Here is an 18,926-nt window from a genome sequence, read left to right as displayed (position 1 = left end):
AGTAGACTGAGAACCTTCTTTGTGCCAGACCTGGCTGGGGTGGGCTGGGGTGGGGTGGGGGCATACCAGACCTAGACAGAGCCCCTGCCCTCCTGGACCAGTGTGGCTGTCCAGTGGAAGAGACAATGACAAGAATTAGCAGATTTCATGCCCCTCTCACACCCTCCTGCTCCCCCACCCCCATCCCCACAACCCTGCTAGAGCTGAGATATCCAGGAGCCTGCAGGAGGTATCCTGGGAATAAGCCCTTGTCCTTGGCCGCAGAGAGGGCAGTCTCCAGATCCCTAGTGGGAGTGTGGTCTCTTGAGATGGCATCTTCAGCCTGGGGGTTGGGACTGCATCCCCTCCTCCCTTATCCTGCAGCACAGCCTTTTAAGGGGGTGACCCTCTGACCTCTAGACCGTTCCCCCTCACCCTCCAGCTAGAAGCCCCTGGGGCAGGAGCTTAAGGCAGGAGGGCTCCAGAGGCCTCAGGTTTAGATGCAGATGGAAGGCCAGAGTTGAGCCTTAAAAGATTCTGGAGTCCCCTGGGCTCTCCTGGGGAGCTCAACCAAGGCCAGGGGCCTAAGTTGGGTCCATGGGAGTGCAGGGCCGAGATGCGGGTGCCTGGCCCAAGAGGAGGGAGGGGGCGATGTGCAAAGGGTTCAGGCGAAGGAGCTGGCGGGGCACTGGGAGTCTAGGATGCTGGGTGGGGGTGGGAGGGCGAGGGGTCCGGCCGATGCAGGGGGGGGCGGCCCCCGGGGAGGGGCACGCTATGTCTTTAAGAGCTGCCTGAGCGCAGGTTGCAGCTGCCTGGCCAGCCCGAGAGACAGCGGAGATTCATTACCCGCCGACACAATGACCATTGATGGCCCCGTGGCGTTATTCAAATCCAGTACCAATTGCAGCCGAGCCCCTTTCTCCGCGCCAGGCCCGTATTGTTGGAGCGGCCCACTAAAAGCCCGCCCCGGCCCCGAGCCGCCAGAGGCGCCCGCTCGGGCTCAGCCCTGCGCCTCGCCAGCTCGCCGGCTCCCAGCCCGGCTCCCCGGGCGCTGCAGGTGACCCGGCGGCGCATTCCAGCGCTCCCCGCCGTCCCAGCCACTGCCGCCACTGCTACCGCCGGCGCCCCGGCCGCGACTCAGCCACAGGGAAGCGGAGAGCGCCCGAGCCGGTGCGTGCGCGGGGCTGGGCGGGGACGGGAGACCCACGAGTCCAGCAGCCCGGACCCCGGGTTCGGAAACGCGACCCAGCCTCGGGTCCCTGTTTTCCGGATTCCCGGCGAAACCGGGGAGCCCAGGCTGGGGGCGGGGAGAGGGGAGTCGGGGGTTCCCCGGGACTGACAGAGGAGATTCCCCCGACCTGGGGCGGCGTAGAGACCCAACGCGGGCTACTCTAGGGACCCCGGGCCGCGATCGAAGGAGACACGCGCCAGGGGCGACCGGGATCCCCACGCAGGGTAGGGATCCGCGTGCTTGCTCGTCCACCTTACCGCGGGATGGGCCGCGACTGCCGAGCATCTGCGAGGTCCGCGAATCTCCGGAGATCTGGTCCGGCGCTTTTAAGGAGCGAGGCGGAACCCCGCAGGAGACCGGGGCCCTGAACTCGGGGGCTTCGCCACTGATTGTCCAAACGCAATTCTTGTACGAGTCTGCGGCCAACCGAGAATTGTGGCTGGACATCTGTGGCTGAGCTCCGGGCACGACAGGGGCGGGAGCCGCAGGGACCGAGCTCAACGCGGGCGAGACTCCTCAGGGTGGCGGCTGGCTGGCCCCAGCGCGAGGATCGCGGCCCTAGCCAGGCGCGCGAAGGAGGGACACCGGTCCCTGTCACCAGCGCCGCCATCCTCCTCCCCTCGTCGTCGTCCTCGTTCTCCTCCTCCTCTGCGGGTGACCAGTCCTGGCTGGCGGGGTCCTCCAGTCGATAGCGTCGTTCTTCCCTTTTTCAAATTTCGGCCGGGAACGAAGCTGGCACGCCGCGGCGGGGCCCAAATGTGGTCCGGGGAGCTCGCCCTCGGCCCGAGCCGCAGAAAGTCCGGGACGAAAGAAGATGCCGGCGGACTGCCCTTGCTAACTCGTTTTGAATTGATTCTAACCCATCCTCCCCCACCAATATCCCCTAAGCAAGCCTAAACCGACCCCTAAATCCCAAATAAACCGACCCCTCCCGCCAGCCACTCCAGACCGACCCATGGGCTGAGCCTCCTCCAGCCGCTGCTGCTGGAGTGGGAGAAGCGCCGGGAATGATGCGCTCATTGCCCCAGAGGGGCAATCGCCTCGGCTTTGGAAATAGAACTTGGACAAACGAATTCTTTTCATTAAAGACAAATTTTTGGAGATAGTGGGGTTTATTTATTTGTTTATTTCCTCAGAAGTGGGTTCAGGAGTTGCGGGGTGGGGGGGGCAGTCGGGTGTCGTCGGGTCTGAGCCCAGGTCATCTATCCCTGACCCCTTTCGCGCTCAAGCTGAAAATGACCCAAAATGCTTGGAGTGTGGCCCCGGCCAATTTCAGCCGTGATGCTGGCATCCCTCGTTGCGGTGGAGAACCTGGCTTCCCCAGCACGTCCTCCTGCCCTAACTCCTCGGCATTGACTGCATGCTGTGGAGGAAGGGATATCCCGTTTTTACCCCTCCTCTCCCCAGTGCAGGCAGGAAAGGATTCCTCTCGCCCAGTTCCCAGGACTTGGAATCCTGTGGGGGTGGATACAGGGGCACTCCAAAGCTCAGCGGGGCTGGAGGCAGGAAGGCACTTCCAGGTTACAAGAATCGGGACAGGTTGATCCTTCAAGTGAGGCTGTCCCTTACCCTGTTCCCTAACATGCAGACGCTGACCTCAGCACCTAGTGCGGGCTGGTCATACAGCCTCTCCCTAGACAGCACCTGCACCCATTACCTCAAAATGGCCACTCCCACACACACACACACACATACCCAGGGGGCCTCCACCTGCAGCAGTGCTGGAGAGAAGCTCACCAGCCCGGGGGTCGTCTGCCCACAAAGCCTTGAGAATGAAGTGCACACACCACCACCAACACTGTTAGGACAACCATTTGGCACTTTCATCTCCAGAGTGAGAGAAATTCCACCTTAAATTATTAACATTTAATGGAAAGCAAAGTTTGGGGGCGGGATGATGTTAATGCCCTAATTTTTTTTTTTTTTTTTGAGGTCTCCCTCCAGCAAACAAAGCTTTTCCTCCAGGTCATGGGAAGTGGGGCTCTGCAGTCTTATCTATGCCTCCTCCGTCCTGAGGCCGCTGGCTGCAGCTGGTGGGACAAAGCCTGGCCTCGGACAGACGGGTAGGGAAGTATCTTGGGACCCAGACTGGTCAGCATAGACTGGCTCTGCCACCCCTTCTCCAGATGGCCCTATCACATCACCCTTTCTCGGAGAGTCTGGATAGTCTGATTTTCAACCCCTGCTCTCTTTTCGGGTGAAGGGCAGTTCTGAAAGCCCTAGGCTAAGGACAGAGAGGTTGGACCAGAGACCACGGCTGGGGGAAATGTGGGGTGCCACCGGTTTCTAAGGATGAAGTTCCAGGCAAGGCCAGTAAACAACCTAGTCTTTTATTTGCCCAAGGCCAGCTGTTGCAGGCACTGAGGCCCCAAGACTTCCAGAAGGGATGGAGGGAGGAGGGGTGAACCATCCTGCCTACCAGGTGCTGCCTGCCCCCATCCTGCTTCCTGCAGAAGGTGAGAGAGGAGATCAAGTGTACATTTGTGCCATCAAATATCTCCCCAGTTTTCAGATACTATAAAAATTCAGTTGTTGTTGAGGAGGAAACTGAGGCACATTGACCCCCCAAACCTCTATCTGCCAGTCCAAGGTTTAGCCCACACCCTCCTTCTCTCCCCCCTCAGCGGAATGAGCTGCATGCTGGCAGCCTTTTGCCGGGAGGAGGGTCTCAGGAGCCCATCTGGTGGCCTGTGTGGGGGGAGGCCAGCCAGGGTCAAGGGCTGTGGATGGGGGAGCAGGAGGAGGGGTGTGGCTGGAAGAGCAGCTGCTGTGTGTGTGGGGGCAGCACTGAATAGGGGACCCCAGCTGGGGTTCCACAATGATATCAGTGGGGGACAGGCAGAGCCCTCTGCTATCCAGATGGGGAAACTGAGGCGGAGACCCCTCCAATCTTTGAGAAGGGAGGGGCCTGCCATCAGCTATTCAGGCCCATTCATCTTCCCCCAGGAAGGCACCACGGCCCAGGAGCTGGAGTGCCTCGTCAGCGGTCACTCAGTGTTTAGACTGAGACACAGGAGTAGAGAGCTGCAGGGTCACCTGGCCGCACAGACCCCTCCACTCCTGACAAACTGAGGGGCACCCTCCCCCACCTCAGCTGCTGGGAGAGGCAGTGCCGGGCTCGGGTGCCTGCCCGCCTGCCTGCCTTCCCCTGCTCACGTGCCTGAGAAAGGCTCATTTTTAGCACCTGGCCTCTTTTCCCTGCCTGGAGGGAGCTCAGGGGACAGAGGAGGGAAGAAAGCAGCCAAGGGAGACAGGGAGATCTGGAAGCAGGGCCCAAGGGGATGTCTGATTGTTTTGTTCTCCCCACCCCAAGGGGGCCCAGGCACAGAGAAGGGCCCTCAGCCGCCGTGCAGCGTGGATATGAAGAGGATGCTGTCCTGGTCCTGAAGCTGGTAGTCCAGCTCACCCTGGTCCAGAAGAGAAATAAGGAGACCGTCAAGGGCACTTTTCCAGTTTCTCCCCAGGTGTTGAGAGGGAAAGAGGGGGAGCCTGGCTGCTCTGGGAGAGAAAGATAGAATCTACCAGAAAATAACGGGTACCCTATACATTAACTAGCAAATCTCCAGGGTGGAGGAGAGCTCATCACTTCCCCCAGCTACCCATTCCTTCCTCACTTGGGGTGGGAGACTCAAGTAGCCTCAGTCTGGAGGCCAGATTGGGACAGAGGATTACGCAGCCACCCTATCTGCGTCTTATGAGAGGCCCAAGGCTTTCCTACCAAAGCAGTGAGGGGAGCGGTTGAGGGAGGGCTGTCCCCCGAGGTACTGACCAGCAGTTCCCAGTCGGCGTCGTTAATCAGCACCAGAATCCCTGGCCGCCTGTGGGAAAGATGGTGGTGAGTAGCAGGGCGTGAAGGGTGGGAGCTGGCAGGGGCAGAGGCTTAGACATTTGGGCTGCAGGAGTGTGGTGGGAGCCTTTTCTCTCGAGGGTCCCCATTAAAGATCTCCCAGGAAGTGGAGGCGACAGGAAAGTCTGAGGGCCAGATGGAACACAGGTGCAAATTCCACTGCCACCTCCCAGACCTCGGGCAGGTCATTTTGTTGCCCTGAGCATCAGTTTCTTCATCTGAAAACAGGGTAAATCAGTGCCTTCCTCACAAGCTCTGCCAGAGGATGAAGTGGGATGATGCGTGTGAGGTGCTTGCTTGCCAGGGTCTAGCATGGGAACCACTGGTAGCAGCCTGTCTTTCCAGGGGTCTAACCTCACTGTCCTAGGCCTCCCGCATGCGTGTCCTGGAGAGGAGGCTACCTTGGCTTTTCTGAATCAGGGAAACCTGCCAGTGGCCCCGAGCCCCTGAAGGCCTGAGAGCAGCCCTGCCTGGAGTAAGGCAGGGTAGGCCGACATTTGGACAGGTACCTTAGCCTGGTTCCTGCTGGCAATGACCCAAAGAGCACTGCTGTCCTTGGGGGTGACCTCCACGACTGTTGGACCATGACCTGAGCCACAGGTTGGATGGCAGCCCTAGCCCCCAGGGCCTGCTGGTGAACCTCTGCTTCGAGGCAGATGAACAAGTCCCACAAGTGCCCTGGCCACTTCTGTGACATATCAGGCTGGCCTTGTTGTAGGAGTATAGTGACTTCATGGCACATGGAATCTGGATCCTTTCCTAGGAGGCTAAGCTGGGTCTGGGACAGATACAGAAGCTTTGGGCTGGACTAGGGGTGTCCCCAGTGAGCATGAATGTGCATGTGTGTGCACACGCGTGAAGTGACTCCCTGTAATCCTAGACCTGCGCTGTCCAGCCCGGTATCTACGAGCTACATTTAAATTTAAATTCCATTTAAGTAACACTGAACACTTAGTTCCTCAGTCACACTAGCCACATTTCAAGGGTTCAATATCCTCATGTGCCTAGCAGCTACCGTATTGGACAGCATAGACAGAGAACATTTCTATCATCACAGAAAGTTCCATGGGAGAACACTCTCCTAGGTTGTCAAGAGATGAGAGAGACCTTGGGTAGCATCTTTTCCTCAGTAATGTCTGTATGGAGAAAGTAGCTGAGGCCCAGAGAAGTGAAGTAACTTGCCCAAGGTTCCACAGCAAGTTTGTGGCAAGCAGAAGGCGGAATCTAAGTTTTTTGATAAATTTACCAGTCTCCTGACCCAGGTTTTGAAAAAAATCCCCAGCAGTCCAATGTGGTAGCAAGAAAACTGAAAATAAACTTCAACAGAGCTGGACAGAGCCAGCCTTTTCCTTGGAGGGCTAAGAGGAGGATAAAGGGAGAACAGGACCCAGAGAAGGCTGTGTTTGAACCAAGGACAGGGGCTCAAACCTCCTTCCCTTCACCTGCCCTCCTCAAGGAAGGGAGAAAGGGACTCACACGCTGTCTCCCTGGATGAACAACTCTGGCCGCTCTTTTAGCAAGTTCTTCTTGATCCAGACAAGGAGGTTCCGGATGTCCCCTGGAGAAGAAGGCACAAAACAAACTAATGTCAAATCCAAATGATTCTTGGCCCTCAGGGCCTTGCCTGGACCAGGAGGAAGTGAATATGGGGCTGAGAGGGCCTCTTTTAGACCAGGCTGTCATGGTCCCTGAACTAGTGGATTCCCAAGGTGAGGAAATGGACCTGGAGAGGCCAGTGACCTGCCGAGAGGTCTTCAGAGAAAAGTGGCATCTGGCACTGCTGAAAGCTTGAAGAAGAGGCAATGGGGATGCAAGGCAGACAGCAAGAGGAATGGTCACGTCCGAAAGGGTTGAGAGACAGACCTCCACCCACTAGCCCTTGAAGATGGTCTGAAACCGCCACGGGTAGGCTTCTGGGAGAGCCCCTCCACCTTTATCTCCCCAGCCAGTCCCAGATGGGGAGCATTCGGCTTTGCTCTTGGAAGGTCTGCATATATTTCCCTTTGTGAGGGAAGAAAAACAATTGCTGAGCCGATAACATCATTTAATTTCCTCTGACAGAAGGAGAGAAGGATCCTTCACCAGCCGGAGATGCTGACAAATCACTGCCCCTCTACTCCCCCTTCGCAGAGCCCTCCAGGCCAGGGGCGGCCACCCTGAAGAGGCAAGAGGTTCAGGGTCGAAAGGGCCTCTCCTGCTCAGCTGGACACTGCGATCTGCCTCTGTGATTCTGGGACAGCCACCAAGCTCTGTACATCATCTGGAGGCTCAGAGCCACCTGTCTCCCAGGCCTTCTCTCCTTTTCTGGGAGCCAGGTCCCAGGCCACGGCACACTGAAACCTGGCTCTACCGTCTCCTCGAAGGCTGTGGCTCTCAACGATCCACGGCTCAAACAGAGCATCCCTGAGGCTGCAGGAGTAGCCTTCTCAGAGACTAGCTGAGACGACAGCTAGTCTCTGAGAAGGCAGCAGGGGGCTGGAGGTTAGCCATCCCCCTCCTGAGTCAACATCTCAGAGGGGCCTCTGTCCTGGGTCCGTGCCTGAGACAAAGCTCAGGGACTAAGCTGGAGAAGGGCCCAAGCAGTGCCTTGGTTTCCCTGACTGGAGGTGAACTCCAGGCGTGCAGGCGAGGGAAAGGCTGCCAATTAAGGAGAGGCCCAGTGCGTGTCACACACAGCACCAGCCTTGGGCAGGGTTTTAAGGCACTCAGGCAGGCTGCACCCTGGATGGACGGTTCACTCTGCTCTGTGCCAGCTTCCCTGGATTGTACGCCAGCAGAGCACAGGGCCATGGGCAAAGTGTCCACGAACTGAGACTGCGCCCTTCAATTTTAATTCCTATTTTTAAACAAAGCAGATGGGAGTCTTCACGGTCCCTGGAGCGGGCAGGGGACGGCGAGTGTTGCCTCCAACTAGCTGCAGTCCATTTAGACTCCTGGCTGGGCTCCTCCCAGAGGCCTGGGTTTCAGAGGTTTCCCCTTGGCCTCCATCTTGGAACTGTCTGGTGGGCCGCCAGCCCATACATCTTGTGGCCGCTCGATAGAGCCGCCGGGGTCTGACACATCCATCAACCAGCCCCGGCAGGCGGGGTTGTGCCTGTGTGCGCAGAGGCGCTGAGGGACTGACTGGGCAGTGCCGGGCCTGAGGGCCACCAGCTGCACCTCCACAGCCCCCGCTGGCCTGTTCAGAACCAGGACCCAGTTGGGTGACAGCCCTGGCTCCCTCCAAGAGGGGACTTCTGCTCCACTCTCGTAGGCTGGGGGTGGTGGGGAGGACTAATGGTCATGTCGGGGTCATCCAAGTGATGGCACCATCGTGGAGTCCCCAAGGGGTGGGCTGGGGGGGGGAGTCTGCTGTGGGTGCTGGCTCATTTATCATGATGCTTCTATTTGCTGAGGTCATTCCCTCCCTCCTCTGCGCCCCCCAGGCCTGCCCACATTCTTGATAGCCTGTTACCATGGTGAGGCCACCGCATCACCACCCGTATTGTTCCCCCATGCCTGGATTTGGGGGCGGGGAGAGGTGGAACTCCCGGCTCCCTTCGCAGGCTGCAAGGGCCACTCCGCCTAGCCTGAAACACACCCCCAGGGACATCGTGCTAGGCTTGCCGAGGCCCAGACAATATGCAAATAGCCTCCAAGCCAGATGGTCGGCTTCCAAAGGCGCCCAGGGGAGGAGGAAGGGTTAAGCAGAGTCAGGGGCTGGTGGCTCGGGGATGGCTCTGGGGAATCTCACTTGCACCTTCCCCCTCTGTGTCCTCCTGCCTTCCCATTGCTACCGATGGTGGCTTCCCTCATGGGATCCCATGCAATCACTCACAAGACAAATATTTACTGAGCAGCTACTACGTGCCAGGTGCCAGGGAGATGGCGGAGAGCAAGGCGGACACAGAGCCTACCCTCATGGAGCTAAGAGGCCAGCAGGGGAGACAGACATTACTTAATTAGTCGTGACAAATGCTCTCTCCTTTGTGTGGGATCAGAAAGAGCTCTCCGGAGGATATTAACATTGAAGCTGAGGCCTGAAGGATGAGAAGGGTGGGATGGGGGAGTGTGCCAGACAGAAGGAAGAACATATGGGAAGACCTGAGGCAGGTTGGAGTTGGCAGGTTCAAGGTAACAGAACAGAGAAGGCCAGAAGATCAGCCTGAGACAAGGCCAGAGATGTAGCCAGGGCTGGACTATGCGGGGCATGTGTGGGCCTTGAGAGGGGCTGCTTGGGAAGAGGCCTCTCCCTCCTCGGGAGCCCCAGGGGTATTTCCTGAGTGGGAGCCCCAGCATGCAGCAGGGAATCTCTCACACAAAACGCCCCTGAGACGTTTACTGAGCACGCGGACAACTGTGGACGGAGCGGGGGAGGAGGACTGGTTAAGAACGGGACTCAGCCCTGGGTTTGAGTTCAACTCCATCACTTCCTAGTTATATGACCTTGGGTAAGGAATTCGCTTGAGCTTCCTCTTTGTCAAATGGGAACTGTAAGAATGCCTCATAGTGTTGTTGTGAGACTCAAATAAGATGGTCCACATAAAGCTCTTGGCACTGTGCCTGGCACAGCGATGCTGTAATGCTTCTATGAGCCAGAGGAAGAACCTGTACCCTTTAATCTCTCTTGCTGCCCTGAGCTTCCACATGCTCTGCCCAGGGGCCTGGCACCTCAAGGACATGCTTAGGAAGCTCTGGAGGGTGCGGTACAGTGAACTATTGAACAGACACTGCTGGGACTGGCTGGGGTTTTCTGTGGGATCCACTACCTTTCTATCAGACCTGGAGAGGGAATGAGAGAATGGGGGCATTGGGAGAGTGGCAAGGGGGCCCCAAACACCAGCCTTCCCTTCACTTTAGATTTTCAAACTCCTAAGATGCTCCCTGGACAACCCAGGTGGAAGGAATCACACTCTGAGGGCAGGCAGCCCAGGGCAGGGAGATGAGCACCCCAGTGTAAGGTTTCCAGTGCAGGAAGCCTTGGGACCTGGCCTGCCTACTGGGGGAAGAGCAAGCGATGGGAGCTACTGCTCCCACGGCAGAGGGGTGAAGAGTTCGGGTTCTGGAGCCGGAGGGCCTTGGGCCGTGCACTAGATGGCCCTGGGTAGGACGTCACTTGACCTCGGTCTCAGGGTTATCCTCTAACAAATGGGGATAATCATCCAAACTCCTAATGCCAACAGCAGGCCCAGCAGTGTCAAACAGACCAGACAAATGCACATTTGCCCGCAGTGACTCAGGATTGCTTATCCTGTGGGCTGCCAGAACGTTCTCCTAAAGGCTGCTGGGAAAGGGGCACCACACATGCCCCTCTTAGCACGTACAAAGGCTCCCACCAGAATCCCGTGCCCCGGTGGATTTGTCCTTGTCTGGGGACAATCACCACCCACTGTGGCAGGGCCCCCATGGTGTCCTAGCTCTCTGGTCTCATCTGATATTGCATCCCGGCTGCGGTGGACCCTCATCCAGCCTCTTCTTGAAGGCCTCTGGGGAGAGCTTTTCTCTCAACCAGAAATCTGGCTTCCTCTCCCTGCCACTCACCGAGCCTGGCTAATCCCGGGGACCACGCCAACAAGTGTGGCCCCGCTTCCCCACACCATGCAGACTTGGGAAAGACGGATCCCCTACGTCTTCTCTTCCACAGGTTAAGCCGCTCCTGTCCCCACCAAGTCCACCAGGCTCCAGGACAGGGCTCTTCTGGGAGCCCACCCCAGGCCTTAGTTGAAAGGGGAGAAGAAAGAGCTGGGATGGGGGGAGTAAAAGACAAGAGAGGGTAGAGGGAACATCAGAGGGTCCATTTACAAGTGAATGGGGGTAAGAATGGAGCAGTTTGTGGGCTAAACTGGCCTCAGAAGGAGGTTTACAGATGTGCGTGGGGACGCTCCTCATTGTTTAATTAAGCAGAAAGTGGATCTTTTCAAAAGCAATTTTGCACAGGGACTGAGAGTGGTTGGGGGGAGAGGAGGGTGGTGGGGAGGGGATCAGCAAACAGGCCCCAGAGCAGAGAAAGGAACAGCTGGCCCCAGAGAGGCTGTGAAATGCATGCTAAGCAGTTTAAAGCGCCTGGGAGCTCCCCAGCCGCCCCTGCCTCCCGCGCCAGCCCCCCTTTAACACAATGGCAGGGCAGAGGGGCAGGGAAAGGTGAGGCAGATGAGTCTCTTCCTGGGGCCAAGGCAGGTAATGCCCACACTGGGACGGCCGAGGTTTTGGGTTTGCTCCAGGCCACTGACCAACCATGGGCTGCGAGCCTTGTGTTCAAAGGATCCTTGAGGCAAAAAAGCCAGCTCTCGGTAGCCAGTGCCCAAAGCTGGTGGGTGCCTCCCAACCCTGGCCACTCAAGGTCTATTCCATGGAGGTAGTGGTTAAGACCCACCCCCCTTTCCCCTGCACATGCAACTGCTCACTGGATCAGTGCACCCTGTTTCCCAGAACCATATACTTAGATCTGGAAGCAACTTTTCCAAACTGCAGATGTCAAACAGATAACCAGCTCACTCCAGACTAAATCTAGCCCAACCTCCCGTTTTACAGGTGGAAAAAAAGAGGCCTGCAGAAATAACTAATTTGCCATCGTGCGCTGCCAGGGCTCCTCTCTTGCGATCTCACCCACTTTGGCCTTGCCCAGCCTCTTCTCCCAAGTTGGCTGGGCTGGAAGCTCTCGCCTGGCCCAGGACCCAGGGCCCTGTTTAGTCCCCTTGTTTGTATGCCTTGTCACAATCCATGACCTTATGGCTGCTATTTTCTCTGCTGGAGTCTCCAAGACCTGCCTGGCCAAGTGGCAGCCCCTGGGCTGGGAACGCTGCCAGACTGCAGATCTGGGCACGGGCTTGGGGGAAGAGTGTTACTTTCCCAGTGGCACCAGGCCCCTGCCCTCCTGTTGGGCTCCGTGTGCCAGGGTGAGGCCTGGTAGCTGCCAACCAGCTCTGCAGCTGTGATGTGACTTACACCTCTGGGCACAGAAGGGCAAAAATGGAAGCCAGAGGTAGAGATCCACAGCCAAGGGCCCAAAACTGAGCACATGGGCCATTTCCGCTTGCCTCTCCTGCCTCCTTTTCTTTATTCCAGAGCGGGGAGGATAGGCCCCCACCTGTTCCCTAAGCAGTAGATGGGGCATCCAAAACCTGGGTCTCAGCCCAGCCTCCCTACTTGAGTAACTCTGGACAGGTCACTCTCTTTCTCTCTCTGTGAGGTTTGGTTTCCTTGTCGATAGATAATATATACTGGGCTCATAATGAAAATTGAAATAAGTAGCTGTTGGAGGCATGAAAAAAAGTGTAAAAACTGGAAAATACACTGCACGTTTGAGATGTTATGTAATTCAGGGAACCTCTTGGGATAAATGGTAATGGGTTAGTGGTACCATGCAAGGACGGCAGCGACCCTGACATCTGCTTCTGAACCCCAGCTCTGCCATTTATATAACAGTATGACCTGGGGTAAGACTTTTGACATCTCTGGGTTTGGGTTTCCACTTTTTAAAATGGGAATAATAATGATAGCTACCACCTAAGAATTTGTGACAATTATTGGTACAACCAGCTGGGGCTTTGCCTACCATGCCACACTCAGCCTGTGCCCCTTATGACACTGGCCTTCCTTCAGGTCCTTGACCACCCCAAGGCCTTCTGCCCAGAAGTACTCTGTACTTGGAGTGGGCCCCCTGCATCTCTACTCTCCCTCCAATTTATTAGGGTGGCTTCTTTTCATTCTTCAGGCCGTAGCCTCAAGGTCACCTCTGTAAAGAGGCCTTCCCTTACCACCTGTTGTCTCATTCAAAGCACCTTTCTGTTCTCCTCATGCCAGTGATGACCACTTGTTCAGTTACGCATTTGCGTGTTTACTTTTTCACTGCCTGGCTCCACTTCCGTTACTCTGTAAGCTCCATTAGGGCAAGAACCATATCTGTTTTGCTTACGACTAAATACCCAGCAACTAGTACAGTGCCTGGCACAAAGGAGACATTCAAAAACACGTGTGCCAACTACAGGAAAGAATAAAGTACTTACTTCCATGCCTGGCACTTGGTGCCAATGAATGAATGAAAAGGGGCTGGAATGATTAAACTCAGGGACTTGCATACCAAGCAAAAGCAGGGGGAAATAAATCATAACTTGTGATATTTTAATACCTTCCCAGATAAGTCTTTATGGCTGAACCTTTGAGAGGCTTCTGAGAGCCCCTTGTTCTCTACCAAGGCTGCATAGCCATCTGTCAAACTAAGAAACCATCGCCTTTATCATCTTGGGTCTTCCCCACCAGGGACCCAATCCCACAGTCCTGACATTTAACCCCAGCCTAATGCCCACACCCAGCTCCAGGGGGCAGTGCCCTGTCCCTTAGTGAGTGTCCTCCGGCCTCTGAATGTGGCACACAGACCCGCCCTATGCCATTGCTCTCCAACCCAAGGGAGGGTCAGAAACAGCTTTGGTAGCCAGTGAATCTGGGCAGTAATTGTCTGACTCTTGGCAGATGCATGTCCAGCCCCAGTAGACTCCTGTCGAACCTCACTTGACCATTTTCTACTGCTCACCTCCAGGAACCTCATTCCCCTGGCTCCTCATAGAACCGATTTCCTCTTCTTCCCAGAAGTATCTCAGCCCTAGGCGAGACGGGCGCCCGTCCCTGAACATTCTGCTCTTGCTAGGATCCACTGCTAGGGCTGCAAAGCACCTCCCCAGTTGCAATGTCCAGCCCCTGCCTCTAGGTTACACTGCTATTTACCCAGCTGGACCTCTGGAAATCAACTCCTCACTCCCTCCCCCCGTCTGAAGGCAGGGTCTGTCTCCCCAGTGCCTGGTACATGGTCTGCACCATGGGAGGTGCTCAGTGCACATTCGCTAAAGAAAGGTGAACAGGTATTTGAATGAACACATAGAAAAACCCCCGTCTCCCTTAGTCAACCTCCCTCCTCCAACCTCCTTTCTGGCTGGATGCTTTTCTTCTCATCCAAATCCTGTTCCCACCATGTAAGCCCGTGTGCATTGTTCCATTCTTGACGAAGGTTACCTCCTTCATGAGGACATCTCTCTGCTGCCATCCAGTGCATGGTACAGCTGGCTGACACCTTCCAGCAACCCTGAGAGATAGGGATTACCATCCCCACTTCACAGATAAGAACACTAAAGCTCAGAAAAGTGAGGTGACTGGCCTAAGGGGCTAAGGGGATTCAAACTCAAGTCTGTCCAGGGAGTTCCCTGATGGCCTAGTGGTTAGGATTCCGGGCTTTCACTGCCATGGCCTGCGTTCAATCGCTGGTTGGGGAACTGAGATCCCACAAGCTGCGTGGCGCAGCCAAAAAAAACCAAAACAAAACAAACTGAAGTCTGTCTGAATACAGAACCCGCACTCGTAAGGACTAAGCTAGGCCATCTCCTCCCTACAAAGCTGGCTGATTGCGGAGAGGATGTGGGGACAACTTGGTGATCTCTCTTCCTTCCTCCCCACTGGCCAGGGAAATTCACCCATTCTCACTTGAACGGGGCTGAGCGACCCTGTGGAGCAGCTCCTGCCCAGTGGCCCCCAGGGAGGGGCTCAGAAGCCCATACTCACAGGGTTCCTCCTGTCCAGGCAAGGTGACCTGATGCTTCTTCACACCGTCAAACAGGAGCTCCGCACCGCCTCTGCAAAGGAGGGCCAGAGAAAGAGCTGGGTGAGCTCCTGCAAACTCCTCAGAGACTGAAAACTGAGGAGGAGGTTGGCTCCAGAGGCCCAAGAGATGCAGAGACCAAGGTTCAGGAACACCCTGGGTACCAGCGATCAAGCCTCAAATGTGGCTTCCTGATGTGGTAAAGCAGGAGAGAAACAATTTTTATTAATATTTAAGTATCCAAATTTGCAGATTCTTGTTTTTATTCCTCTGCCTTAGTGCACAGGGGCAGAGCACAGGCTTTGGAGTTGTGGGCCTTGAGATGGAGACCAGGCTCTACCTGCGCCTGACGGCGAGACCTTGGGCACGTGACTTCATCTTCTGAAGCCTTAGTCTTTCCATCTGCAAAAATGTTGAGAAGCTACCATGTGGCACACTAGAGACCCTGTGTATCCAGAGGTTTCCTCTGGCTTGGCGATGCTTTGAAATTTCCCGGCCTGTGCCCCACGCCCATCCCCGCTGCTGGCCTGGTGGGCGCACCACAGTGCTGTAGGGTAAGAGACCCCACTGGGCTTAGCAATAACCCTGCCATTTGCTACAACATTCTTCCTCTCATTTCAACTTCAGGGACTCCCAGGGAAGGCGGGAGGGAGGCGGATATTATTAACTCCAACCAGTGGAGAAGCAGACTGGGGCCAGGAGAAGTTATGTGACGTGTCCAAGGCCAGACAGGCAGTGGCTGAACTAGGATTTGAATTCTAACTGGTTTCTGGCAGAAACAACGAAGACTCCCCCAAAGGTCAGGAAGCCCCTTGAGGGCAGAGTCTGGTTCACTTCTGTGTGCCAACACCTGGCCAAGGGAAGACTGGGACAGCAGAGATGCTCAAAGCCAAGTGCAGAAGCCAGGGCTCAGGATGCAGACACTTGGGCTCTTTCAGTGCCCCACACTGCTCCTCCCCCCGGGTCTCTCCATTCCCGTCTCAGACTTCACGTGGATCTTAACTGAGAAGGCCTTAGCAGACTTTTGATGGATGTGATGCCTCCCACCCCACCACCCTTTCCCAATTTCAGAGAACAGAGATGTCCTGAGACAGTCCACTGGGAGGCAGAGGCAAGGCAAGCATTGTCATGGGGGAAACATGGGGCGACTGTCATCCAAACAAGGTCACGCTTTGTTGATGCAGAAATGTGGAGGGGGAGAGGAGGCCCATCTGTGGTCGTGCACAGGGCCATTTCAGCTGCAGGCCCGCACAGAGCGTCCATTTATCCCCTTCCAAGAGCCTCGTTCTCTCCTGGGTGGGGGCTGGCACATGCAGCAGCTGGGGTGGGGGAGGGTGGCAGGCAAGGGGCGACAGGAGTTGGGGGTCAGAGGAGTGGGAACTGGAAGCACGGGGATCCAGGCAAACAACTCAGATCGGCCAAACCTGGTGGTGCCAGGCTCAGAGGCCAGGGCTGTTTTTCCCTTCACAAGCGGATAAAGAACCAGTCTGGCTCAGAGAGTGACCTGTCACTGCTGGGTTCACTAGCCCTCGAGGGAGGGGTTGGCATTTTTGTTGTCAGCACATCTGGAGGGGAGGAAGGTGCATGCCCAGCCTCTAGAGTGATTCAGGGAGGCAGGAGGGGCCTGTTTTGGTCCCAGAAGAGAACCAAAGCCAGCCTCTTATGTTCTACAGGATTTGCTATTCAAACGCAATTAAGGCATTACAACCTAAGATACCTGTCTTTCCGCCGCTCCCCAGTTCTCGGTGGGAGGTGGCTGTTGGTACCAGTGACTGGTACAGACATTCCCAAAATGGCCTTCACTTTTTCTAGTTTATCGTCATCTTTTTACCTTATATATTTTTATTTTTATTTATTTCCCCTCTACCTGCTGGCCTGGTACACAGCAGGCACTCAAGAAATATTTGATGAATGAATGAAAATGCCCATTTCCCTCACTTCTTCTCTGACCTCAATGGCATTCCCTCCCTTTGCCAATACCTACCTCCCAGACTAAAGGAGGAGGAAAAGGGAGAAGGAAGAGGGCATCTCACATCTGTACTACATACTCTGCATCCTCTGTGACCTGAGAAAATGCTCTGTTCAGGAGGCAAGATGAGGATGGCAGAACTGGTCAATGACAAGAGGGAGAAAGGTGGGCAAGGTCTTCTAGAGCGTCTATCAGAGCTGGTGGGGCTGAGGGGACCATATCTGCTCAGGGGAAAGAGGCAAAGGCCTAACCCAGTCTCTTCAAGGATTGGGGTGGCACTCAGGGACAAAAGGGAGAGAATGATGGGCAAGGCAGCTTCTTTGCACATCTACTTAGGTTCAGAATAAAGGATGAAGGAAGTCTGCTAAGAGACGTAGGAAATGAAAGAAAGGCCGGGGCAAAAACATTGAGACATTGAGACATGCATTGAGACAGAGACAAAAAGGGAAGGAATCTGGGCTTGGCATACATATTGGGCATTCTTGCTTCCCGAGAAGCTGCAGTTCTCAGGGGACACTGGGGTGGTGGGTGAAGGGAACGCTGTCTTGCCTTGCCAGGGTTCACTACTGCTCTTGGGGGTAAGGGATGCTGAGATGGTCAAACCAGAAAACGGGTGCTCAAGCTAGTCTGTAAGCTCTGCAGGGCAAGGACCATATCTTCCTCATATGACTTCCCCACTGCTGCCAGCACAGAACCTAGCAAACAAGACATTTCTGAGAAACAAATACCATGTCTGACTCAGTGAGCATGACAGGTAAGCCGGCTGTAGATAAGCCTTAACACTGGCAATCTGCAGCTTCTCCCTCTTCAGCTCTGCTGAGGCCTGTCAAAGCAGCAGGGATCCTCCTAGAACCCCCAGGCTATGGGGGGCATAGCTGGGCAAAAGGTCAGAAAAGCAATAGAGTCAGGAGGCCAGACAAACATAGTTCTAATTGGACCCATGGGGCCAGACAATATCATCAATTAAAATGCAGTTAACATTCATGAGACTACCCCCTTGTAAGGGCCAGAAACGCTGAACGCTGGAGGGCATGGACAAAGTTCTATTTATCTTTGTATCCTCTGTGCCTGGCTCACCGCCTGGCACATGGTAGGCACTCAGTAAATGACTGGTGAATGGACTATGCAATGAAGGAAAAACATGAAAGAAACTGGGGGCATCCAATGGAAGGAAAAGCATTTATGGGCAGAGGTTTTAGATTCCCATCCCGGACTTTTCCTTTCACATAAGCCTTGTCTTGTTTATCTTCACACACAAAGACAAATCTAGTCCCAGCTTTTCCACGGGACTCTGGAAATTATATCACCCATCTCCTAGGGTCTCAGCTTCTTTGCCCTCTCTCTAACCTCTGCAGTTTCTCTCAGCTCTGAAATCAGATGAAAAACCTTCTGTTTGTAGGAGGCAGAAGACAGTGGCTTGAGGAGACTTCCTCCCTCCTCTGTGTTTCTTCAGTTATTGGTGTGTGTGCCCCAATCCTGCACTTTTCATCCTGTGCATACTGTACTGTCATCAGGGTTAGTCTCCTCCGCTGTGCTACCTCACTTAGCCCTGTACCGCCACCTGACTCAGGAGCTGCAAGAGGCACTCAGTAAGTGACTGGTGAGTAGCAAGTTTACGGAATGTACTGAAAGGGGTTCAGGTCTGTTCAACACCCCCAAATCTTGGGAAAGGGAGGAAAGGAATCTCGTCTTGGCCACACACCCCACGAGAAACAAGGCTCCAAGAACCGTGAAAACGGAAATTGCTGCCAGAAGAAAGAAATCAGGGGGTGAAGGTGCTCCTTCTCGATCCGAGGAACTCAGATACCAGACACACGGGCCTGCTCCAAAACGGGGTTGGCAAAGAAGGTAGAGAGGCCGCCCGCTAACCGCCAGGCCTTTTGAGTCTGGCAGGGCTCAGGGTACGGAGGAGTGCCCAGACCGCACCTCCACGCCCCGGCGTGCGCCTCTATTCCCGGACATACGGCCTCGTGGCCCAGGCGGACCGAACCTCTCAAGCTCTCCGAGGCGGGTGCCGTAGCTCAAGGAAGTCGCCGGGAGCCTCGGCGATTCGGTCGTGACAGGCCCCAAGGCAGAGGGAGGGGAGTTCCGAGCCCGACGACTTCAATCCATCCCCACGGCGCCCCAGCTCTGTGACTCACCCGAACTCCACCTCCACAGACAAGGGCGCTGCCATGTTGAGGAAGCCGAGCTCACAGGAAACTCTCTTCAACTTCCGACGCTACTGCCTCGTTTCCGGTTGCCGCGGACGGAAGAGGCGGTGCCAGGGAAACGCTCCTGCTCAGCTATTGGAGGGAGGCCTGGAGCAGGGAGCTGAGCTTGGAGGATAGTGGGC

General features: G+C 55.6%; 1 protein-coding gene across 7 annotated transcripts; it reads right to left on the bottom strand.

Moving 5' to 3' along the window:
• Positions 1 to 2,303: 2,303 nt before the first annotated feature.
• On the bottom strand, positions 2,304 to 18,841 carry URM1 (ubiquitin related modifier 1). Of its 7 annotated transcripts, none has more exons than XM_082402726.1 (6): positions 18,733 to 18,841; positions 14,586 to 14,656; positions 6,534 to 6,615; positions 4,929 to 5,028; positions 2,906 to 2,975; positions 2,304 to 2,573 (listed from the first exon to the last, which is right to left on the bottom strand). In XM_082402726.1, exons 1-6 carry the CDS (start codon positions 18,765 to 18,767, stop codon positions 2,413 to 2,415), a joined length of 519 nt encoding a protein of 172 aa, XP_082258852.1. In that variant the 5' UTR covers positions 18,768 to 18,841; the 3' UTR covers positions 2,304 to 2,412. The 7 variants fall into 7 exon arrangements, with proteins under 7 accessions (XP_082258852.1, XP_082258853.1, XP_082258854.1 ...); XM_082402727.1 differs by having other exon boundaries at positions 4,980 to 5,028; XM_082402728.1 differs by lacking the exon at positions 2,906 to 2,975.
• Positions 18,842 to 18,926: the final 85 nt, after the last annotated feature.

Source organism: Balaenoptera borealis, assembly GCF_965194805.1.
Source record: "Balaenoptera borealis genome assembly, chromosome: 8".
In the NCBI taxonomy this organism is placed as follows: Eukaryota; Metazoa; Chordata; class Mammalia; order Artiodactyla; family Balaenopteridae; genus Balaenoptera; species Balaenoptera borealis.
This window is presented reverse-complemented; position numbering and strand designations above follow the sequence as displayed.